The following is a 25,391-nucleotide window of genomic DNA, read 5'->3' on the forward strand; positions in this document are numbered from 1 at the left end:
TTGGAGCAGCTACAGCAAAGGGTGACTGGAGAGTCGGTTTTATGAGCTGCAGCTAGAAAAACCATGCCTCTTGAAGGGCAAAGTGAAGCTGAGCAGGGATATGATTTTTGTCTACAAATACATAAAAGGTGCAAATAATGAGGCAGAAAAAATTTATAGAAGGAGAGGATAATGCTGGCACAAGAACGGTGGTATAAAATGGCAAGACACCACGTTTAGGATGATAGTCGCCGGGAGGTTTCTCATCACTGAGGCTTAGGAGCAGCCTGCCAGCAGCAGCAGTGGGATGGGAAGCCCCCACTATAAAAGTGAGTCTTGGCCAGTTAACAAGGAAAGTGTGTGACATGCTAACTGTGATGCTAAAGTTTCACTGACTAGTCCCCCTATTCCTAATACAGCGTGACATCACGGGACTGCTTCTAGCGTAACCTGAAATCGAACCACTTGAGATAATTGCAGCTGGCCACCAGCATGACATGCAGCCCTCAAAAGAGTGTCAGGTGCTTTGGAAGTGGTAAGGAGACACAGCCCCCTGCTACATGACTGCCCAGAGCTGGGCACCAATTTTTATTTGGTAGAGGAGAGTGGTTTGAGGAGGGGGCTGGCTGCTCCCTGCAGCATTGTCCCCTGCCGAACTGTGGATTTCCTTTGTCAATCTAGTCATGAGTTGTGCTGTGAAACAGCGTGAACTCCTGCGAGGTTTTCCGTGTTACTGTGGGGGAGCTGCACAGGAAGGGAGGCTGCAGCGTCGGGGGGAATGGATCTGTGCCACAGGCTGGTGTGTGCTTGCGAGGACACAGGCCTTGGGATCTGCTAGGGTGTCTTCCTGCCCTTCCCTACCAGCCTCTGCCTGCCCCTGCGGCAGATTTGTGAGGAACAGCTGTTCCAAACCTCCCTCCCAAAACCCTTCTTGCAGCATTTCTGTCTGATTCGGCCTCTTGCTGTCCACAGTACAGCAGAATTTGGTGTTGCTGGAGAAAGAAGACCAGCTGCTTTGGGCTGACATTTGTGATTTCAGCAGTGCTCTTGGTCGTTCAGGTGCAACCCTGTTCAGTCCGAGCTGGGAAGATCCTGGGTAGAATCATAGCAGAACCCAGACCACGGTGTTAGATTTCGGGTTCTAACCCTGAGCAAAGAATTACCTCAGCTGGCCGTGTGAAAGTAGAGAAGGGAAAGTGGTGTCTTAAACCCTGCCCTTTTTGGCATGTAAATGCTCAGGTCTGGGTTATGGTGAGGCAGCTGCTTCCACTGAGGATGCACATACCAGAGTTCTCTCCTGGTTCCATTAACTAAGTTGCTGTATTCAAAAAACAAGAAGAGATCACTCCTCTACTGAAGCTGATGTGCTTATTGCCACTAATCATTTCATACACTGGATTAATGGCTAGAAGAGACATTCAGCATGTGCAACGTGTGGATCCAATGCTGTTCTCAGGGGAAGAGTTCACATAAGATACTGTACCTCTCAGAAAAGTGCCCTGGCTATTGTTAAAGGGTATTTCAAGGTGTGATGGAAGGGAAATAGCAGTCCCCCTTTGCTCCATCCTGTTTCATTGCGTTGAAGAGGGTTCCGGGTGCCTTGTGTCAGGGAGCGTCAGAAAGAAGGAAATAAAAGGGGGCCTGTCTGTAAGGCATTGGCATGGAGGGCAGTTCTAGTCTGCTCTGATACGTGCATGTATCTCACCATTTCATGTGCACTTACTAAAGCACCCTCAGTGATGGCTGCCTGTCTGCAGTTAGGTTTTGAGGCTTATGAATTATGCAGGTTTTTATCCGTTTAATGTGTATGTTGACTTCATATCATTCTAGTTTCTTAATCAAGATGCCAGGCAAGACAGAGTGTATGCCCTGTGAGGCTTCATTAATCATATATATAATCTCATCAAAAAAATATCACAATACCTAAAAGTTTTAATTCTGAGAGTTCCAACACATCAGTCAAACAGAAGTCCCTCATGATAACATGGCTTTCCTCGGAGCATTCTTGATGGGTTTTATGAGTTGGCTGGTTGTTCTATGGGGCACTTGGGCATATGCATTATGCATCAGCTTGTCCTTGTTTTGCTTTACCTGTCAACGCAATGATTGATAAGCATTCACAACCATTTGCTGCATCATTTTTAGTGATTCAGAATTTTAAAATGCTTTTTTTCTAAACTCCTATAATGTTTTAATTCCTCTTTTAAGGAAAAAAAAAAAAAAGTAAGGTTATGAGTGATTTTAAGACTATGCTAAAGTGACTATTCTTACTAAGATTTGGTGATTTTATCTCAACAAGAGCACAAGCCTGAAGCCACTTATTTATTATTGGTTATAGCACTGGTGTATAGAAAACCATGTCATGTCTTTTATTATGTAGGATCTTGGATAATTTTGTTTCCGGTAGCTTGATTTTATGCCAGCATTTTTTGTTTGGTTGTTTTTATTCTTCTGTTCATCCTGACCTTTTTTAATAAATGCCTTCCTTTCTAGGCTAGGGAGACAAAAAGTTACACACTAGAGGCCATCCACACTGCATTGCTACTTCACAGCTCAGGCTTCTCCATGTCTTGCTCTGTTTTTGTCTAATAAACCCACTCATTTGTGCAGCTTGATCTGTTTTCCACATGAGAATATTCATGTTTCACAGGGTCTTGAAACTTACTCAGAAAACGGCATGTTTTAAAACCAGCTACTTTGAAACTCCAGATGATAAATACATGAAAATAGTGACACAGGGTAAACCCAGGATCCGTCTCCTCATGAACTTGTGTCCCAGAGCAGATGCTTGGGGGAGTGCAAAAGAGAATGAGCCTGCAGTGATGCTGCTGCAGGCCGCTCTCCTGGCCTCTCCCTGCAGTTTGGGGACTTGCTGACTTAGAGGTGACATAAGCTCTTACCTTTGGCTACCTCTGCTGCTCTTTTGGTTACTTGCATTTGGCTATATTAGAATGCATAGTACACAGATTAGCCCAGTTTGATGAACAAATGTGTTAAGCCCTTATAAACGATTCTTCTTTGCAGTGTCAGTGTTCTGTCTTCTGTACACTTGAGGTAAATTTTTGTGTATCATCTGGTTTCTACTTAATTAAGTAAAAAATAGATTGCTGTATAACTGCAGTGGCAACATTTTACTGAATAATCCTCATTTATAGATATCTGCAGTTTCTCCATTAATGAGCTCTTACTCTTAATTGATGGGATTCGTGCTTTTTATAGTAATATGGTGACTAAAAGCAGGCGTGTTTAAATTGAACGCTTCACAGAGGCAAATTATACTCTGCTGATGCTCCTGTCTTGACCACCTAGACCTATACATAATCCTACTAAAATCTATTGATTAATGAGATTTATTTTGTGTGATTATGCCACTGTTTTTAAAATCTGACTGCACTGTATCACTGTTTCTATGAATTTGCCTGGTATGTACCTTATGACAGACAGGCTATCGCTGTCTGAACTGGTTTGCATGCTCTTTGTTTAAACAAGAACATGGTTACTCTGGAACTTGCACAGCTCTGAGATGAGTTAAAGGTTAACAGCAAATGGTTCAAAAAGCTTCTGGGCACAAAGATCCCCTTTCTGAAATGTCAAACTCACTCTTAGCAGCTGCAGGTTAGTATGCACCCTAACCACTAATGGAAAAGAGAATAATTAATTATCAGTGCTTTTTTCTAAAGGCAAATCAAAATATTTATTGAACACTTTTTCTGCAGAAAATCGTATCCTTATAAGCTAATCGCAGATTTATACTATTTCAAGATTGTCTTTTCTTTTGAAGTATTTAGCTTTTGTTCTTCAATAATTTACAGAGTAAGTTTTTATAAACCTGTCAACTGTTACCATTTGTTGGTGCTTTTTGTTCACCATTTTCTGTGCATTTCCTTGCCAATAGTTTGTATTCATTATTATCGCATCTCAGTTTTTTCTTGGTTTTACTCTCTCCTTCTCTGTAAACAGGCTGCTGTCAAAGTAGTTGTCTTCATAGCTGTAGGACTGTAGGGCTTAGCTACCCAGCAAGGTATTCTTAACTTAAACTTCTTATCCACATTTTTGGGTTTTTTTTCTTCCCACTTAGAGTAAGGTTGGATCCAAGTTTGGCTGGTTCTTGTATTAGAAAGAAGATGGAGCCTGTCCTTAGTGTTCTTTAACCAGTGGCTTTGGTGTTGCTTCTCATTTATGCTTTTTTAGACTTTGATATTATTTAATGGTTTTGTATAACTGGAACAAATGAAGCATGTAGGATAATAGGCAACTGCAGAATGTCATCAGCACTCACAAGTCACTCAATAATGCAAAGTTTTCTTCCTGTCCCTGTCTTTATAGTTCTGAAAAGTGTATGTCTTCTTGCATTGAGCAGAATGTACATCACCGTTAGCAACTAGCTCTGACAGTTGGTAAATTCTGTTTTATTGAGCAATAAGTTACTGTCATATCAGCTGCTGGAACTAACGGTTTTCACTCATGCACACTGAATTACGGTGTAATCCCTTAGGCCAGGCTCTCTGGCAGTTCACTTGCTACTTAAATGAAGATGTGATTTTACCGTAGCAACCAGTTAGGCTATTATGCAGAATTCTCCAGTTATCCAGCCTCATCACAGCTAAGTGTGATTGGTGTAGGCTGAAAGAGAGGTGGGCAGTTTACACTGTATGTCAAATATTGTACAGAAAAATCATATGAATATTGCTAAGCAGAGATTAATTAAGACACCACAGTTATGAAGAAATTAAATTCATTCAGCTGATAAGGAGCATAGCTGGTAAGAGACCCTTTCTGCAAAAGCATTTTAAAATAAGCATAGTCCTGTACAGTGTCAAGAATGAGAGAATTCATTCACATTTAAGAAAACTGTATCTTTTTCATAATCCAGGCTCATTTTTCTCTCTAAAACCAAGACACATCAAGGACCCAACTCTCTTACATTTCTGACTGCCAGATGGATTTTGTTTCCTTGTTTGAGAAAGCCCTGGGGGCTTGCAGAGTTCAGTAGTATGAAGCCTAATCACAAAAACTGCAGAGAGACAAATATTTTCCAAGATTCAGTGAAGTAATTTAGTAAACACCTGTAAATTGTAAAGCTCTGGAAGAGACACTGATTAAAGTGATATTTGGCAGTTTTTCATTTTCCAGTGAAATTATATCAGGTTATTAGTCAAAGCAAGATACCTACACATATGTACATGATCTGTATATATATAACATTTTCAGCAGTTCTGAAATGTTAGCCTCAGTTTTGAAATTCAATCTGTGATCACTCAGTTTTGCTTTCACTGACGTCCTAGAAATACAGAGTTTTTTTCTGGTGATACTTCAAGCAAATAGAAACGTGTTTCTTGATCTTTTCAAGACTTACAAAAATTCTTACTCCAAAGTGCTAGAGGCTGTAGGAAATACAGTAGTTTGTCTCCTTGGTGAGGATACAAGAGTTAGTTGTCTCAGCTGAGCATACCACTCAAGTGAAGGAATGCATGCTGGCCGGGGTTCTGACCAGAGCCCACCTAGGTAAATCCAGGGTCACCTCAGACTTTCACTAAGACTATTGAGGATTTACACAGCTGTAGAAAGACAGAATTTATCCTTGTTCATATTGAGAGGGTACGTGCAATTACACAAACACTTTTCTGGGCACAAGTAGACTTGTATGTTACGTACTACTGTTGTTATGAAGGCCAAGACATATTTTTGAAGCTTTTCCCATAAACTTAGAAACAGCATTGAGTGCTTTGTGCAGATATGTTTAGATTTAGTGAAAAGGAGCTTTTAGGCAGGATCTTTGTTCACGATGAAGAAAGAAAAAGGATTTTTTTTATCAGGAAAATGCTGGCTCTTACGCTTAAGATGTATGCATTGAAGGAAAACTGGGGAGGCGAGGAACAAGCATCATATTCAGGGTCTGAGGGTGAGTGCATGTGGATACTTTTGCCTCTAAACCTTTGACCCAAACTACGAGGTGTTCACTCTGGGCTCAAGGCTGAGTGGTTCCCTCTGTTTCATACACGTGAGGCACAGGAAAAACACAAGACCTGACAGCACACTCCTGTTTGCTGCTCACTCTTCTCTGCTTACTGTTTCACAGAAACAGTCAAACTTTCTTAAAAGATTGTGGGGATGTCTCTGAAAGCAGCAACAGTCAAGCCTTTCACATGCAAAGTGGTGCTGCTGGATGAAAGGGTGGATATTTGAAAGGAAACACAGAGAGGGGTGTGGGAGAAATGTATCCTGACCACACACTCTGTTCATGTGCCTGAGGGATCCGGGGTCTCCAGGGCTCTGCACCAAGAACCACCTGCCTTCCCCCACAGGACCTGGAAGCTGGGGAGCCCTGATCTTCCCTTTCCTTCCTTGGGCAAGCTGTCGCCTGCAACACTGACAGCACCACGAGCTGCGCTAAGGCATCTCTGCGTCGTTTGGCACAGCCACCTCCCTGCACAGCATTCCCAGCACCTCCAGCCAGCTCTGGGAATCAAAGCTGGTGTTTAGCTGAAAATACTCTCTGTTGGAGTTTCTGACATTACAGATTTTCTAAGGCTTGCAGCACTCCCCTGTTCTTGAACAGTGTGAGGTACTGAGGCAACCTCAGCGCTGCATTCCTTGAGGCTTTTGTCAGTGCAGAAAGGAAACCACAGCTGCTAGAAACTCTGAAGAACAAAGGTCAGTTCTCCACCATCCACAAAGTTAAATTTACGTATATGCAATATTTTCTTGCTGCATCATGCTGGCCTTTTTTGGACATGACAGCTACTGGTCTCACACTGAGTACCAAGGAGTGGGGACTGTGTTCTCCTTAGGGTGTTTGGGTATAATCAGTTGGCTGCTGCAGCAGGAGTAGTTCAAAGTCTTGCTGCTGGGATCACTCCTCTGTGGGAGATTGATGCCACACACCTGAGCCACGCTGCCGGATCACACCGCACACCACACAGCTCATCCATGGGCTGGGCATGGCTATGCTATTAACATTTTTAACTGCTCCAGTTGCAAGAGTATATCTGCTATGCACTTTCTTTAGTTGAACCATTTTGTTTTCTGACTGTATGGGTTTTTCCTTCTCCTTGTGTGAGTTTATCTTGGAGTGTGGACAATGACTGCTTTGGAGAAGGCTCTAGGACTCTGATTCATTACTCTGCTCTGTGTCAGGTTGCTTTCAAGAGAATGGGAAAGGGAGAGTCTCACTGATTGCTATTATTTGTTCATTTTTCCTATTCAGATGCAAATGTTTAACTGGACATCTAATACCCCTGTTCAGAAGCCATGAATTCCAGAAGATTACTCTCAGAAACACGGAGAACATTTCCTGCCACTAAAGTACACTGCCAGCAGCCATCACGGATTGTCATTGTGGATATCACATCACCTTCCTGGACCAGCACTTGTTCTGTACTTTCTGAAGCTCTGGAAAACACGCTCTGTTTGGCATGCAGTTTGACAGGCCCCTGCCGTGTTCCCCTGCTGAGCCTCTACGTGGTGCAGAGCCAGCAGGAGTGTCTGCTTCCCTTCACGGTATGTGTGAAATTATGTTTCTTGGGGTCTAACAGACATGAGAGCAATACATTGGTGCAGTTCAGCAAAGAAAGTTGTAATTTACTACAAATGTGTATCTGAAAAATCATCATTCTCAAAGAGCACAGTGTCATGGACTTCATGGAAGAGGTGCATTTTATGAAATAATGATGTTTAAAAGGAGGAGTGTCTTATTTTTGATCTGTGAAGTTGATCAAATGCATAATTTAGGTTTTGTGCTGTTCCGTTCTAAAACATCTGTTGTACCTCTCCCTTCCATATGCTACTTTCTGCACTATCTGTAATGCTTCTCTATCAAAATTATCAAACACAACTCTACAGCTGTAATAATTTGGATGGTGAAATAGTCTGTATACCTGCTGATTCCCAAAGTGGTAATATTTGTGTAGAGATTCCAAACTTTTAAGTGGAAAGGATCAGAATTCAAAATATTTTTGCCGAATTTGAGAAATATCCTGAAATGATAGAATCATTTAGGTTGGAAAAGGCCCTTAAGATCATTGAGTCCAACTGTAAATCTAACTAAACCGTGTACCTAAGCACCCATCTACTCATCTTTTAAATCTATAGCTCAAAGTCAGCAAGAATGAGTATTTCACTCATTTAGGGATATGCAGCAGAATAAATATAGATGGACAATGACTAGCAGCTCTGCAATAAAAGTTTGGGATTACAAAGCATCATAAAGTTCAGGAGAATCTATGAAATTACACTATTATGAGCAGTCATACTGAGCACTCTCATTTACACTACATAAACACACAGTATTAACCCTTCCACTTTATTCAGCAATAATGAAAACATTCTGAAATATTGTGTCAAGTTTTCACATCTCAGGAAAAGTAGAGGCCAACTGGGGAAAAAAAATATCACAAGTCAACGGTCATTTAGCAAATGTGACCTGCAAGAAGACTGTGGCTAATGGTGGTGTTTATTTTGTAGAACAGGTTATAGATAATGTGACAAGGATAACTAAGGGGATGCCAAAGAAACTTTTTCTGGAGATGCTGTGAAATCACCCTGGTTAGGGGCTGTAAGAACACACATTTGTCTTGCTTCCTAGGATGAATTTACATGGGATTCATCCTGGCATGTCACTGTAGGATGGACTAAGCAATCTGTGTCACAACTGGTTCCAGGCCTGTTTTCTCTGATTTTGCGTTACATCCAATTTAATTTGTAAGTGGGGCCAAATACCTGCTTTTGTATTTGCCAGGTATGTCCTGACACTGATCCATTATGTGCTGGCTGATGGCAACCTCAGATTTCATTTGGTAATTATGGGTCACCAGAGCACAACTGCGCTTTGGCCCAATCCCTCTACTTGCCCTATCATATAAATCTTCTGCTCATGAGATATCTTTTTCATTTAAACAACAAATCCTCATTTTGCTAATCACAGTTTTTGAAGACAGAAGAACCATTAGATCATTGTTTGGCTTCCTTCATATTCCAGGCTATTGTATTTCACTAAAGTACCCATATATCATGAAAGCACTTCCTCCAGAAAGACATCTAGTTTTGATCTGAGGATATTACGAGATCGAGAGTCAAGTACTTCTGTTGATAATTTCTTCCAGTGGTTAATCATTGTCACTGTGAAACTTGCACCTGGTTTCTGATTTGAATTTATTTGCTTTAGCTTCCAGGGATTTGTTAATATATTTCCTCTTTTGGCTACACTGAAGAACCTGCTTGTATTTTATACTTTCTTCCTCGAGGTATAAACAGGTCCCCTCTTAATCTTATATCTGGTAAATGAAAGAGAACGAAGTATAAGTAACTGCAAGGCATTTTTACAGGCCCTTAATAACTTCCAAGCCCTTCTGTCTATTCCCTCTTCTGTTTTTTTGGATGCTACATTCCAATACCGGACTCAGCAATGCTGTACAGAGAGCTAAAAAATACCTTTCCTCCTGTTTGCTTGACTGCTAATCACACCAACTCTTTTGCCATAGTACTGTGTTTCTCTGGGACTTGTCCAACACAAGGACTTTAGCCCGTAGTGTGTAGCCGGTTGATAGGCACAACACTGGTGTGAGCCCCCGCTGCCCTGCTCCCCAGCTTCGCTTGGGTGTTCTGCCTGGTGAGCCATCTCTTTTTGTTAGACATCAGCTGTGGTACTGTGGGCTGTTTTTCAGAACTGTTCTTTATTAGGCACAGTAAAGTATAACAAGATGAGTGTCTTCTTCAATGGACCTAATTTCACTAATAATGATATCTGGTCCTCTGCGGCTTCTGGAATCAGGAGCAGTTTTACATCTCTAGCTGATAAACATCTGCTCTGCTTCAGCCTTCCTCAGAAATGCCAGCGCTCCACTGCTTTTTCTGTACTCCCAAATTTGCCCTTTTGCCTCCACAGGGCATCCTGTTCATCACATTGACTTTCTGATCTAGATAGAGAAAAACTTGATACTTCTCAGTAATGAACCAAGATAAAGCTATATTAAAGGTTGCTTATTAGACAAATCATATAAAGTCAGGAAAGGCCCAGAGCTGAAAATAGAGATTACATGGGGAAGTATCATATATGGTTACCCTTTTCTTAGTCTTTCCTGTGCCCTTGTTTACAGTCTCTGTTCCTGCTGGTCTGCCCTATTGGTCTAACTCCAACAAGTCCAGAGAGCTTTCCTGCAAAGGGCAGGGGGTGCCAAAGAAAAAGAAACTAGGAAGCAAATAATGGTGGAGGACAACAGATGATAGGGGAAGTGAGCATTGAAGTGTCAGAAAATTTTAATGTGGGCCTGAGCAAGGACTCTGAGAAAAGCACGTCCAGCTGATGGGCCCTCTTGCTACTGGTTTTTCCTTGGGACGGGCAGCCATCCTCCCCAACTCCCAACTAACAAAAAGGGCAGAAAGATGTTAACTACAGGGACTAGCAAATTAAGAAAGTGAAGTGGGTGTGAGGGTACAGCACATGAAGGAAGACAGACAGGGCAGTGAGCATGGTGCCTACCCTGCCTGGTGACCAGCTGTGATCTCTCCCTCTGGGAGCTGTTCTGTGGAAGCAATGCAGTATTGCAGATTTAAATGTTTTACTGGACACAGTGTGAAGTCATGAATTCCTGGAGTTAGGTAGTGAAGGAGCAGGGTCACATGTGAAGAGACATGTCACAGACCCTGGGCTGGGTGTCAGCACCCAGAAGGGGGCTGCAGTCAGTAGTAGTTAAACACCACAATTTGTGCTGAGAAGTTTAACTTGTCCCAAGAACATTCCAGAGTGGAAACTGCAGTTTGCATAGACTCGCCTAAGTTAACATTTAAAGTAGCTGTGCATATACAAGAGAAAATGCAACTCTGCTGGTGCCAGTTCCACAGGACAGGTACTTAACTAAACTTCAGGCTGCCCTGCAGCCCATGCTGAGCCCTGTTCTGCCACAGTTAGGAGCGATGCTTGACCCGAGACAGCTGGTTTACATCTGTCTGAGCTGCAGCTGCCTCCTGGGATTGTTGGAGTTGTTTGTGGACACATGCCTGGGCTCCCTGGTTCATAACTCAGTCACACTGAAGGACCATGCTGTAAACCATGGCTGCTCAAGTGTTGTTCGGTTAGTCAGAGCTCCAAGCATCTGAAGCAAATGACTCATAGTTAGCTGTGGCCTCTTCTGTGAGGAGGGTGACCTTTGGCAGCAGTGTCTTATACTGCTTCAAGTAGATTTGGTAGAGTTCACTAATAATCTCTCCTATGACCAGAATTTGCCCGTTTCTCTGCTGGGTATGTCTCAACTCCTTTGAGTTCTTTTTGAAGCTGAGGTGAGCTGATAACTACGTGAACACCAGCTGAGATGCTCCACACACCTTTGGATCCTGGGTGTTCTCTAGCATTGTCACGTCTATGCTAAGGGGAGGTCATGGCTGGGTAGTAGATACCAGGTAGCCTTAAAAAATATTGACTGGAGAAAGAGTGTGAAAGGGGTCTACCCTGATCCTAGACAGCCTGGTTCACTTTCAGACTGCCTTCTGTGCATTTAGGTGACCACTATAAGGTGATACCAAGTTCAAGGAAGTGCTAAGCAACATGTGATGTAAAGGTTCAGCAGGCCTGGACTGCAGAGAATCTGGAGGTAATGGCGATAGCAGGCAGTGAGAATAGGGCCCAATATCCTGCAATCTATGGGACTAACACTGAATATCATTGTGGAGCACGGTGGGTTAATAATTGTGCATTTATAATGTTCATCTTGCCATAACGAATCAAACCAGCTGTCTTCAGGGCAGCCATTATACAGTGGCAGCTGTTGCCTAAAGGAATAAAACATTTTGGCAAATGACAGCTATAATTTTTTTCTTTCTAACACTTGCTCTGGAGCTCATCTTTGAAGCAGGAGGGTCCACAGACCTCCCATCAGTGTCTGCTTTTTTGATCATTACTGTGGTGAATGCCCTAGAAGAGCTGTATAGGAGCACAGAATTGCCAGTCCAGCAGCGAGACCAACATCCATTAGTGCAGGCTCAAAAGGAGCAGCTCTTCTGCGGGGGGCGCTCAGCCCAGTCACTGCAGTTCACACTCCCCTGGTTCCACAGCTGTTGTGTTAAGAGGGACAGAGGGTACATTTGAGACTGTTCCTCTTGGTATCTGCTTCTGCACCCATTACCCATGAGTTTGTGGAACCTCTTTTTGGACCTGTTGCTGCTGCCTGACTGCAGACCCCCCTGAATGAGGATCCAGGGGTCCACAGCTCAGGGGGTGAGGGATCTGGTGGGGGTGAGCAGGCCCAGAGGTCTTATATGGCTCCGTGCCCCCATTTATGTCTCGGGTCCTGCACCTCTGTGGTACGCAGGGCCAGAGGAGAGGGGCGTGCTGAACTAGGACATGGTGGCTAGCAGCAGGTAGACAACTGAAACTTGAGAAGTGATGGTGGGTGTTGTTACAAGTCTATCAAACAGCTGGTTTTGATTCACATCACTGTTCACTGCTTTATAACTTGGTTCCCGCCCCAGTCTTACCTCGGTGCTGTGAATTTAAAGCCTTCTTTCACACTATGGAAAAATATTTCATATTATCAGTTTGACATTTCCAGCCTTTCAATTTCATTGAATACTGTTTTGCAGCAAGTGAAAGAAAACTTTGCACGAATTCAAGCCTGCATTTCAGAGCTCCGTTTGCTACCAGGAGAAGGCTGTTTCCCACAGACGGGAAATGGAGTGGTACAGGCTGTGCAAGATGGATTGCAACAGTTCAAACAATACAGCAGACACACGGCAGCAGGAGGCTCAACAAATAGTTCTGTTGAGGTAAGAAAGTGTTGGGGAAGGAGTGGGAGCAATCCACCAGACTTGCCACTTGTAATGCGTTAAGATGATAGTCTGTGTGGCGTCTAAGGTCTGTGGAGGTGAGAGTAATTAAGAAAATAAGCCTTCCAAACAAACCCCATGTGGCAATCTCTGAATGCTCATGGAAACTAGACACATTCAGGCTTGAGCTGCCTATGGAGACTGACTGACTTTATAGAATAATGAATTTAATTTCCAGGTATTTAAGATTGGATGTTTTTTCAGCTTTATTTTTATTACTTTCGTGGAAGAACTGTGTCAAAAGCAAAGACATTCACTGGGCTTATGGACTTGATTTTCCTTTCAGCCTACAGTTACATGCAGTGTTTATAGTGTCTGGAGCTTTCACTGATACAATAGGATGTTTGTACAAAGATCCTCATTGTGCTTGAAAGCACATCCACCACTCACTGGAAGTGAAATCATCCAGACATAAAAAACATGTATAATCTTGAGATTAGTTGGTATGGTTGCAAAGGGCAGGAAAAGCCTGCGGAATGTTCATTGTCTTGGCGCAGTCTTCTTCAAATCAGTTTTCAGAGTAAAAAGAAAATACAATATTTGAATAACAAGTGAGTTTGTTTATAACTAGCATTTTTCTTAGCAGCAGCTTGAGAGTTCCACAGGGCTCCTACTCTGTGTGTTGTCCCTTACATCACTGGCAATGGCTGCATGAAATAACTGAAAAGTCTAAAAAGACCATTGGAAGCCCCTGAAATTCATGAAGCATCATGTCTGTTCTTGGCATGCATCCCTACACTGGGTGAATGGAAAAAGGGTAATCTCTGATGCCTTTATGACAGACACAGAAAGAACAGGGCAATCCAAGTGCTCTGCCCATGTCCCAGGGAGTTGGGGACAATTGTGCCTGCTATAACCCTGATGCACTCCGACTTCATCCCCACTCCTTGCACTTTACAAGGCACTTAATAATGTGCAGCTGCCGATGCACTAAGAGCACTCTCTCACTTACCACTTAATGATTCATGCTTTATAAATGTGTATCTCATGTTCCACCTACACTCACATGGTGTAGAAAATTTCATAAGACAGCCTAAAAGCAAATTCTACAGCTCAATAAGTATTCCTGCATCATGAAAGGTATTTGTGTTCATCCCAGCTCTAGGCTATGTGTTACTCTATATCCCAAGCCACAGCAGTTCCCAAACTTCCTTGTAGGAGGAGGGCCCTGGGACAGGGGAGTAAAGCGTTTTGAAACACCACATGCAAACATTTCCTTTCTGCTCAGGCTTTGTGAAGTTTTTGGACTGGCTATTAATGATTTGCCTGGAGAAAGTAGAAAGAACAGGGCCTTCAGCTCAATAAGTCTTGCTGGACAGGTTAGTGACATGAATTAGTGTGGTAGGACAGCCTGGTGTTTGTCTGGGATTTCAGCACGCAGACATACATGCACACAGCAGGCCTGGCCAGTGCTTCCTCAGCCAGCTGTGGAGGTGTGTTGTCACTGCTTAGCTTGAGCAGCAGCTCTGACGTGACCCTATTTACAGTGAACGTGTCAGAAAATTTTAGGTATTCCGCAATCTAGCTATCTCAGAGATCTAATGTCCAGAAATCCTGCATGAATATATCAAGTCCTCAGATCCCTCTGGGCATATTCCAGGAGAAAAGGGGTCATATCTGGGGAAAACTATATGTACATCAGTCCTGAGACAGGATCTAATGGATTTTGGTGCATGGTAGTGACTGTCTTCTCAGCTGGGTACGTATGCTTGCCTAAGTGGGAGGGAAGCTGCTAACAACACATGAGAACATATGTGCAAATATAGGAAGCAGAGCAAGGTTCACAGGAATAAGTGCTTTTTTAGAAGTAGTATCAACTGATGTGAAAGGACAGGCACTTACCAAGAGGACAAGTACTCAGCAGTCACGTTACCTTCTGGCCATGAGGAAACGTCAGCTCCAAACTGTCTTTCATTTCAGACTTCATAGGCTCAGGGTCCACCTGGTTTTGGAGCTTTGTCAGGCCTAAAAAGGAGTTCAGACTCTCATGAGTGAAATTTCCCCAGTCCTTCTACTTTAGATCCTTAAACCCTTCCAGAGTCATGCTGTGATTAGGCAGGCTCTCCCAGCTGTAATTAGGGCTCACGTCTAGTGTCTATCCAGGAAGCCTTTCTCCTGATTTACTACTCCCCTGTGTTTTCTGAGGGCCTTGAAGCATTTTTCCTGACCGTTTCAAATGTGATGTGTGCTTAAACTGTAAAGCCAGGAGTTGGAACAGATGGAGCACACTTAGAAATAAGATCTTTTTTGACACACAACAAAATCCAGGACATCTTCTAGTATAGTTGAAGGAATGAGATAGCTACATTCACAATTATCCATGAATATAGAGAGCTTATACTCCACTAAGTGATCCTTGTTCTGCAAATTATACTTTTCATTCCTCTAGTCCTTCATGAGACTGGACTAAGAGTCTCTCTCCCTTCCTTCTGGGAAGATCCCTTTTTCCTCACTACTGCTTTCACTCACTGGTTCATCTTTCCTGACCCCTGATACCAACTGCTGTACATCATCTGGCCCCTCTGGTCCTTTAACACACCCTTTCCCTACATCACATGCTGAGCAACACCGCTGCTTTTTCTTTCCTTGCCTACTTTCAGCTACATAATGACCTTAGACCACTGGGATCATTATGTAACAATTCACATTTTTCCCTTATTTCATGATTATTCTGCAACATGAAACATCTGGTACTTCATCCCACTTACCCATCCTGCTACAGAACAGCATCAGTTGTAAAACAGTATTATACTTCAAGGTCCCGTCCTCCGGCCACCTTTTGCCATGGTCAGGCTTGTACATGGGTCACCACTGTCCACAATATCTTAGTGATTTTCCTTTTGTCAGGCGATCCCGTCCAATTTTATTCCAGCGTTTCAGGATGCATCCCAAAGGGATGCAAGGGGGTATCTTGGTGGAGGAAACTGAACCATTCTGAAATTACTTCCTAGGAAGAATTTCTTCAACTTCATGTGCTCAGCTTTGTGGGAGGGGAGCCCTCTGCTGCTCAGTCCCCGCGCCTGCCTGGAGAAGGAGATGAGCTGATGGAAGGACTTGTGCAGAGCCATCAGTCCAAGATAAGCGTTCCTACTCGGGGATCCTCGCCTGCGCCCCAGTATCCATCCCATCTCGCAGGCATAGCACCGCTGCCCCCCGCGGGAGACCACAGGGCCGGAGCCCACTGGAGGCTGCTTGGGGCGCTGCTCCCGCGGGCACAGCGAGGCGGCGGGGCCAGGCTGTCGACACGTGGGCACAGCAAGGCGGCGGGGCCAGGCTGTCGACACGTCCTGTCCCTTCCAGGTCATCAAAACTGCCTCTCAAGCAGGGCTGGGCGCCCGGAGGCCAGTCTCAGCCCCAGGGCCGAGACACCCATCCATCGCTTCTCTGTGCAGAGAGGGGCGCTTCCCCAAGGCGACCACACCACGCGGAAGGGCTCGCATCCACTTCAGACTACAGCAACACACGTTTGCTGTGATGACCATTGGTTAGTTGCTTACCACGCTATCCCTCGCTGGTTAACAGCATGCCTCGTCTCAGTTTTAATTTTTCTGCACAAGCTCCAAAGGTGAGGGCCTTTATTTGGGCAGGGAGCATCAGAACAGTGGGTGTGATTTTTGCTATTAAAATGGGGATGGTGCCTCCAAAGGACACTCTAATCTCTAATTAAGCTGATTTACAGTAAACAATTTTGATGAGCTTCCATATTTCAGGATGTGGTGGTTCTCCAAGGACAGTAGCTCCTGATTAGAAGCTCCTTACTAAATCATTGCTGGCACTTTGAAGAACAGACTGACCTGACACATCCTACATGTCCTTGTACTTGATGGGAAACATTTGTACAGGCTACAAGGGGATGCAAGACACCTGCTGCAATGACAGGCTTGTTTGGAAGCATTGATCACCATTTTTTACAATCTACTTTCATTGTCTCATAGGAACAGTGAGCATAGATGCAACACTAATTCCTCCTTTTCTGACAGTTTACCAGCTTGCATTTGCTCTTGTACACTTGGATCAGCCTGGTAAATTGGGTGTCCTCCACTGGAATTAATCCAACCACATACACTTTGTTGATAATTTTGATAGAAACCAAATGTTTTTCTTCCTGGTACCAGACAATGGTGAGTTCACATGGTTTGTTACACTACTGTTGGCCCTGCAGAGGTGCTGGATGTGTTATACTCAGTCCCATCTAAAGACAACCCTAGGGGAGACTCTTTGTGAAAATGCTCAGGGCAGTCCAAGCAGATGAAGAGCTGGCTGTCATGCCTAGCTGGAACAGCAGTCTGATCAACATTTGTAGGATTAATTCCAGTATACCCAAACCAGAGAATGATGTTGTCGATTTTTGTATTAAAACCCCCAAAGAACAGCAAAACCACAACACTCAAACAACAAGCAAACAAAAACCCACTCAAACCTGCCTGGATTCTAACTTGAAAGATTTCTTAGGGAGGACAAGAACTGTATATGACCCAGGAGATGTAGCCATTCTCAGAAGCTTCATGCAGCAAGCTGTATTTAAATTGCTGCATAGAGAATCTCTGCCAGAAAATACCTCACACAGTATCAGAGAACCCTTGCAGAGGGTCTGCTGGAACGGGAGGGAGAAGCTCCTTAGGAGCCTCTCACTGAACATACAATCCCCTCCCTTCACCACATCCAAAATAATGTCCACGCTGGAGACTTTGAATTTTCCTGGTTTCCGTACAACAGCAGATACCTCAGACATCAGTCACGCTTGCCAGTTCTAACCTTCCCTCCAAGTTTCTCCATGCTAACTCTATTTCATTCCCCATTTCTGCTGCCTTATTTCCCTCTGAGCTGTTTGTGACAGGCTTCAAGTGTTTCATCCAAGAGTGCATGCCTTATAAACCAAAGGGGGAAAAAATGAGAATAGTTCTGTGGCTTTACTAGTAGATACAGTTTAGTGATCCTATTTCATTTGACAAATATGCAAAATAAAACTAGAGAGAGAATTCGAAGAACGTAGAGATCTGAAGTTTATAGTACACGATTTTAGTACAGGTACTGGAGAGGGTTCTGAGGGGGTCCAGAAGTCAACACCTCATACTCGCCCGTCTTGAGTAAACTTTAGCTCAAAGTTTCCTTCTGTGGAGAATTTCAGGGACAAAGGACTCCTCTCCAAGCTAGCAATTCTTCCCGTTCTTCAGGCTTCCTAAGTGTAACCTGGGGGTGAAATTCAGTCTTCTGCAAATCCAAACAAAAGGCGTTTCACAGGCCTAGATGGGACCTAATGTGTGGCCTTGTTCTTGCATGTAGGGTGAATAAACACCATCAGACCACTAAGGTGCCAGGAAGCAAGCAGGAGAGCACCTGCAATTCTCAGGTCTTTGCTGACAAAAGCAGGTGATCACAGAAAGGCAGAAGGGTGTTTCACCCTTACAAAAGGTCATGTTTCTAAAAAAGGCAGCTTTCTGCTTCAGATACTTCAGTGACTGACATTTTATTTTCCTCATAAGCATTTTTTTTTATGCAGAGTAAGTTGGATTTTTATTTGTGTTTCCTTTCCTCAGAAGGCATTTGAATGTTTTTTCTCAGATACATTATCTTTTAAAGAAAAAAAAAAAAACCAAACAAACCTTCTTGAAGTGAAGCCTGGATAACTTAAACCAGTTAAAGAAGGCATTTACCCTGTTAAATTCAACTGTATCAGGTAGACCACGTGTGGTAATCATGTAACATCTCCCACAAGCATTTGCTGTTCAGCCCACTGTGAAGAGAAGCAGCAGTTCTGTTTCCGCGATACTTTAGAGCACTAGTGCAGCACTGGCACAGGCTGCCCAGAGTGGCAGATGTCCCGTCCCTGGAAACGTTCGGGTCAGGTCGGACAGGGATGAGCAGCCTGGCCCTGATCATTGCAGGGGAATTGAACTAGATTAAGGTCCCTTCCAACTCAAACTATTCTCTGATTAGAAAACATACTAGGAGAAGTGTTTCTGCATTGAACTATAAGGTATGGACAAGAGACGTTAAGCCCTACTTTATCAAATTTTTGAAACACTCTAGTCCCATCTGCTTTTCCGATGGGATGAAGGTCAGGTTTTACCAGTACAGTTTCTTCCTTCTGTTTCAAGAGCTTCATGTCTTAGTTAAGTGCCCTTGTAAATCAGTTGATTCCAGTATTTTACAGTTAAAATTTAACATAAGACTTATCTGAAGTGTTTGTTATTTATCCGAATTTAATGTTTCGTATGTTATTTTCGTGCATCAGTGCCCGATTGCCAAACTGCCATCTCAGTGTCCTGTTACTGAGGTAAAGTAGCCCATGGTGCTGCCTGGAACAGCAAACTACAGGCACATAATTACAGTCAGTAAACCACTGAGGAGTAAGTAACTGGGAACAATCAAGCTCAGTATCTGTGAAATGCTGCAGCAGAAGGAAGGTGTTAGAGGAGTGTGCACAGCTGGGCCAGGAGACAAGGCGTCCAGCAGGAGACCAGACCTGTCACAGAGCTGCACTGGCTCATCTCTGCAGGGTTACCATCTCTGTTTTGTGAAGCTTCTGAAAGTAGTGCCTTTTTTTTTTTTTTTTTTTTTTTTCACTGCAGGCAGCTGGGCACACACCTGCTGCTCAGTGGAAAGAGGCAGGAGGGACAGGACAGGACTGTGAACAGCAGTAGGATGAAGAAACAGGGTATCTCGGAAGCTGATGAAGTATGCTTGTGTATGAGCTAGCAGAAACACAAGCCCTTAAGGAGGTGTGACAGTTATGTCAAGTACAGTGTCTTTAGTGTATTTATAGTACAAGAGTCCCACTAGAAAATTAATTGTGCAAATCAGATCTACTCTTTAGGCAAATGCGCATTTTTCTAACAGTTAAACTGCACAGAGGCAAGATTATTCTTAGCTGACCAGTAAGCATAGGAGAGAGACTTTTGTTACAACCTGCAATTGTTTAAAACCCAAATATTTGTTAAAAGTATTGATAAATCCTTACTGTTTTGAGATCCAGATTTCAGAGGGGAATAACCACTAGCATCAGCAAAGCTAAGTCTCAGCAGCAGCTACAGGGCAAGAAATGTGGCCAATCTGCAATAGCATGGAGAGCATTTTTCAAGTCACAAGTAGCCCATTTTTTGTCAGATTAGGAAGTATAATGGTATTAAGGGATTATATCTAGAAACTGTGGTAATGTGAAGGGAAGTCACTGTAGCTACCTCAGTTTTTGTATGTAGCAAAATATTTCTGCTGGTCTCTAACCAGCATGTGCTGGTGTGACTCAGGTTGTGAAAGGGTAAATTGAAGGTGATAGGCTACAGATGCAGTGCAGCCATGGTTTTAATGAAATAAAGGTGCATCAGTAGCAAATGCTCTGTTTGTAGCTCTGCAAAAGATAATTACATCTTGGACAGTTCAGCTACCCCCAGCTCACCAACAGTCCCTGTTCATTTTCATTAGTTCCTAAAAGGAACCCTTAATAATTTCTTCATTCACAGTAACTTGGAGGCAAGCACTAGGCATGAGTTCATTCAGAGAGATATACTTTGTTAAGGAAATTGGGCTTGACCTGACATCAGCAAGGCTGCTGCAGCTTCGTGCCCCCAGCCCCAACCAGTGGTGAGGCTGAGGCGGTGTTCCAGGGGCAGGCTCACACAGAGCACGTCTGTAACACACATGTTCATGGATGGTCAGACACTCAGAGCACTCCCACAAACACAGACTGCAGCAGTGGCCTCAGCCTGCTCCCCTCTGCTCGAGCGGGGTGGAGATCCCCTAGCAGGAACACTTATAGATGTATACGTGCGCACACACCTTTCTCTGTACATACAGTGAGGGTCCCTGCAGCACCTGGGCCCACACACACAGCCTGCCCAGTAGCTGCTGATGGATCCCAGCCCCCCCAGTTGCTGGCATCTGGACATAGGAGTCCCCAAGGCTGCAGCCCCATTCCAGTTTCTGGTGCAGCCCATCACGTGCACAGACACACAGACAGGGCTGGCCAGGACTCCCCCTGTGGTCTCACCCTTACAGACCCCCTCACTCTCAGGCTGTTTCACCTACTCACCAGCTGGCCCCTCTGATCTTCACTAGCAGTCACACACTCACTCGTTCCAGGGGCTGCACCACAGACACATGGGGGCCTCCAGCCCGTGGTGTGGCTCCAGCTGCTGCACTGAGACCCCCCCCCCACAGGAGAGGGCCAGGAAGGGATTTGGGACACACTGGGGTGATCAGGGCAGGGTCTGGCCAGGCAAACATACTGACCAGCTCTTTTTATCCCCTTACCCCTCTGTTTCCCCACACTTGTTCCTTCTCAGATCACTGAGCTCCATCCCTTCGCCCACTTTTGGTTCCTCCCCTAAACATCCCATCACAAGCCTTGTGCAATCCCAAACGTCTCTTCCTCTGCATCCCAAAACGTGTCCCTCACCTTCAGGCAGCAACCCCCTCTCAGTGCTCAGGGTTTGACTCATTTTAATGTGTTTGACACCTGGACAAGGGCTCCCCGGGGACAGTCCAGCCCCGGCTCCCGGAGGGTGTCCCTTCCTCCAAGCCCCTGATTTGGTTTCCTGGGCTGGCACTGTGCCCCTGTGCTCCTTTAGGCTTGAGGAAGTGGGCTTCTGGTGGGCTGAGGGCATAGCCAGGACATGGCATTATTTGGCTCTTCTGCCTGTCCCTATGTCTGTTCTGCTTTGTGGGTGTGCAGAGGAGCTTCCATCACATAACCTAAAGGTTTCCTTGAAATCAAGGTGTACCAGTGTAGGCAGTGCTCTATCTATAGCTGTATAAACACCTAATCCTATCTTTAGATGGTTCTGCTTCTCCCAACTCAAAACCAGTTCCTGTTATCTACTTTTGTCAGTTCATAAAGGAAATCATAATGACTACTTCATTCCCAATATCTCCTAGATAAGCACTAAGGATAGATGTGGATGGAGAAGGCATACTGCCTGCACCTGCACTCTCTCCCCGCAAAATCCCTAACCCTTGAACTGTCACTTCTGTTGTCATTGTTTAATGTCTCTGTAGAACTCATTTGTGAAGGTCTACTGTTAAGTTTCCCCAGATGCTCCCTACAGGACATTTGTCAGCAGTCTTAACCTAAAATACACCTTACCCTTTATTTAGGGTTATTAATTAGTTCTTTGGAGCAATGAGCAGATCTGAGATGACTCAGTACTTCACCATCACTAAATATCAGCAGGGTCAGAACTTGAAACTTTCTCCCCTAATTACTGTTTCAGGGTAGAAGCTGGTGTCAAACATGCCTGACGTTTTTAGAAACTGCTGCTGATTGGCAGTGATGAATAAACTCTCTGCAGTCACTTACACAGTATTACATCAAAACCAGGAGGTGGGAATCAAACCTACTGTTGCTCTCAAACATCTTCAGGATAGACTACATGCTTCTTAAAAAAAAAAATTCCCATTCAGCCTCAAGTGAGAAAGCCAAATTTAGTCTACCTGACTGTAATTCATGGGAATTAATTAATAATTAATTCAATGGGAAGTGGTGCTATCCCTCTGAGGGTCTCAGGTGGAATCCCTCCTATACACACACAGGCTCACTGACCCCAAGTGTAAGGTGCAGAATACAAGTTGTGAATTGTTCCATCTTCTTCCAGCAGTGACACAAAATCTGTTGGTGTTCCTACAGTGAACCTCTCAATCCATTTCATATTGACTGAAATATAAGCTAAAGCTCAAACAGATGCTTTTAAATCCACTTTTGGTTAGATATTTTAGCAAAATCCTTTGTCTGTGGTGGGACCTGTGCTATTCAAACAGACCAGGCTATCAAGAGAGGATTAGGGTGGAGACAGCTCTTGCACTCTGGATTTGTGTTTCAGATCACAATTTTGACTAGCCAGTCCAGCAAAGAAATGGCAAAGCAGCTGGAAAATAAGTTAAAAGACGTAGACCTTGTGAGTCTGCGAAGAATACAAGTCATTGAGGTTCTGAAGAGAGACTTTCTAGAGCCTGAGGATGTGGAACAGTGCATGCCAGCAGAAGAGCCCAGCAGCACAGGTGAGTACGAGACAGACAGGGAGTCAGGGAGGTTGTGGCTGTGGACAGCAGCACAACCACTAGTCCAGTATACACCACTTCATGCCATTGAGCATCAGTCATGTAAGCAGCAACTACTGTCCCTGGAGGAACAGCAAGAGGTTTGTACCAGAGCACTTCTCTGGGGCTTTATCGTGTTTGGGCAAAATTGGCATACAGACTCTATGTATTATCTAAAACTGACTTCATGTGCAATACAGCTTTACTGATGGTTTCAAGAGAAAAAGGCATCGAGTTTGTGGGGGGTAACACAGTCTCAGACACACATATACTGCTAAACATCACCCCGGGCAACTGATCTAAAGGTCCTTGGTGCAAGCAGAGGCAACCAGAATCCCAGGTTGTTGGCAGAGGAGAGGGAAAGAGAAGTAGACAGCCTGTGTACAGCCTCCATAATGCTATAGAGAGAACCCTCTCCTCCCTCTCACCAACTCAAGATCTTGTCTTTTTACAAGATGCTTTGTTTCTAGACAACTCTCAGCCTTTAGTCCCTTCCCCCAGCCTACATATTGCACAATGCTGGGAAGAGTTGCTTTCCCCGACCAAGGCAGGTAGGTACTTACCCTGTTGATCAGGTGGTTTTTGTCACTGATACTGTTCTTGCTTTACTGCTGCTTCTCTTCTCTGTGTTTAGGGCAGTTTTTCTTGAGCTCTTAAGGTTGTACTTTTTCAGTAGCCAGTACTTGCCCATCAGTGAGTTCTTTATATCCCTGCAGCCTCTCTTTTCCCATCCAGGTCTTCATTTTAAAAGCCTTTACAGCTGACACTTAAATTTCCCTTCAACATGAAGCACCTGGTACCAAGCTGTGGTTCATACAGCAAGTTTTCACAATGGGTTGATAACAAGCTTAAAATCCTCGGTCCTGATGCCTTGCAAAGTTAGTGTAGGACCTGTTACTAGCAACGGCAATGTTGGTTTTACTGAGTGACAGGCAACGCTGGACATTATTGCCTTATCTGTCCTTAGCTGTTCTTTTCTGGTCCGTTGGCAGAGTAGGGTCTGGGAATGTTTAGGCAGATTGCAGATGCCTTTTTGCCCTACCCCTCACACACCTGGCCACATGCTTCATTAGTGAAAGAGCGAGTACACCCCAGACCCTGGATTTTATTTTTCCTGGCCATATCTCTGAAGAACTCCTCCCTTAATCTGACATTTTTAACAGTAAGAATCTAAGCTATGGTAATGAGAAATTCAGACACAGAAATTCCTGTTAGTTCCTGTTTTGAGCCTTTTTGTTTCAAAGCAAAAGGTGCTGAGCAGACTCTAAATAAACCAGCCAGCTGGTCACCAGAAGTCCAAAACCACAGCAGTTTGATGGCAGCAGCCTGTATATTGCCATCCTGCTATAACTGCAGCTTTCTTTTCTGTATTTCATTTTACCTGACTTTCAGATCTGCCTAGTTATTTCTGCTCTTTCTCGAGGCTGATAAAAAGACTGCTACACAGCAGGAGTTGACGCTGGTTTTCCCCCACCTGCAGCACAGCACTGACTAGGTGCCTCCTGCTACAGACAGGTGGGTGCTCTCCCCGCTGCATCCCACTCATCTGGTGGCAGACTCAAACGCTGAGTTTTATGATTAAGCACTTAGACGTGTATCAGCCCTCTTACTGCCCGTTAAAAGCTTCCTGCCCTGAAGGGTCAGTCTCCCTCAGTGAGAGCAGCTGGTTGTTGTGGGTGCTGCCTGTGAAAACAGAGGCCTCCGGGCGAGTAAAACTGCTTGGCTGGAGAAAGGGAGCGCCCTCTCTGAGCAGCACCCTGACCTCTGACACTGTGAGCAGCGAGTCCTACGGTAGAGAACCAAGGTTCTGTCACTCTGATGTTACTTCAGAATTAATACAATATGCCAAAACTGCACCAAACCCACAAGTTACAAAATTGTGGGAAGAACTGTTGCCTAGAGCTCCGAGGCTGAGGAATCCCTTAAAAGCACCAATCCTGGCTGTACAGGAAGAGGGCACTATTTTGTGTGGCTGCGAATGCTGCTTCTCAGTTGAGGAGGATCATTGTCAGGACTTTGCATCAAGCTGGTGCTGCACAGAACCCTGCGGGGAAGCCTTGGAAAACTAGACACCACAGAACAGGAGATGCTGTGTGCCTCTTGGTCACACATGCTTCAGAGCATGCAAAACCCCACCACGTTGCTTTTCAAAGTGAAATTGTGTAGCCCTTTCACCCAATAAATGGCATGAAAACATCCGTGGGGACACAGAGGCCACTGAAATTTCAGATGATGAAATTCTGATTTTCTGAATCTTCTATAAAGACTCAGATGATGTATTTAGTTTCTAAGAGGAGCACCAGGGAATGGCTAGTCCAAATAGTTTGAAAAAGGAACCCAACTGATTTATGAAGAAGATTTTTTACCTGCTGGAGCTCCTTTCCTCTGATTCTAAATTAAAAAAAAAAACAAACAAAACCAAAAAAAACAGTAAAGAACATTGTAGTTGCAAGATCTAGCATGCAGGAAGTGCAGGAATTAATGCTGTGTTCAACTGCAGCACATCTCCCACTACAAAATAAACGTTGTGATGTAGCACTTAATCATTAGGTTCATCTCACTGT

At 44.1% G+C, this 25,391-nt stretch overlaps 1 protein-coding gene across 2 annotated transcripts in view; it reads left to right on the top strand.

The window, feature by feature from the left end:
• Nucleotides 1–3,759: 3,759 nt before the first annotated feature.
• The window catches only part of M1AP (meiosis 1 associated protein), a 33,654-nt gene continuing 12,022 nt past the window's right edge, over nucleotides 3,760–25,391 (top strand). The window contains exons 1-3 of one of the 2 annotated variants that reach the window (XM_026867034.1): nucleotides 3,761–7,479; nucleotides 12,553–12,735; nucleotides 22,611–22,788. In XM_026867034.1, the coding sequence (XP_026722835.1) occupies nucleotides 7,231–7,479; nucleotides 12,553–12,735; nucleotides 22,611–22,788 (610 nt within the window). In that variant the 5' untranslated portion in view covers nucleotides 3,761–7,230. Of the gene's footprint in view, nucleotides 7,480–12,552; nucleotides 12,736–22,610; nucleotides 22,789–25,391 lie in introns of both variants that reach the window. The other variant, XM_026867035.1, reaches the window with a different exon arrangement.

The sequence above is a fragment of the Athene cunicularia genome, unplaced genomic scaffold (assembly GCF_003259725.1).
Source record: "Athene cunicularia isolate RWA unplaced genomic scaffold, athCun1 SCF_11, whole genome shotgun sequence".
In the NCBI taxonomy this organism is placed as follows: Eukaryota; Metazoa; Chordata; class Aves; order Strigiformes; family Strigidae; genus Athene; species Athene cunicularia.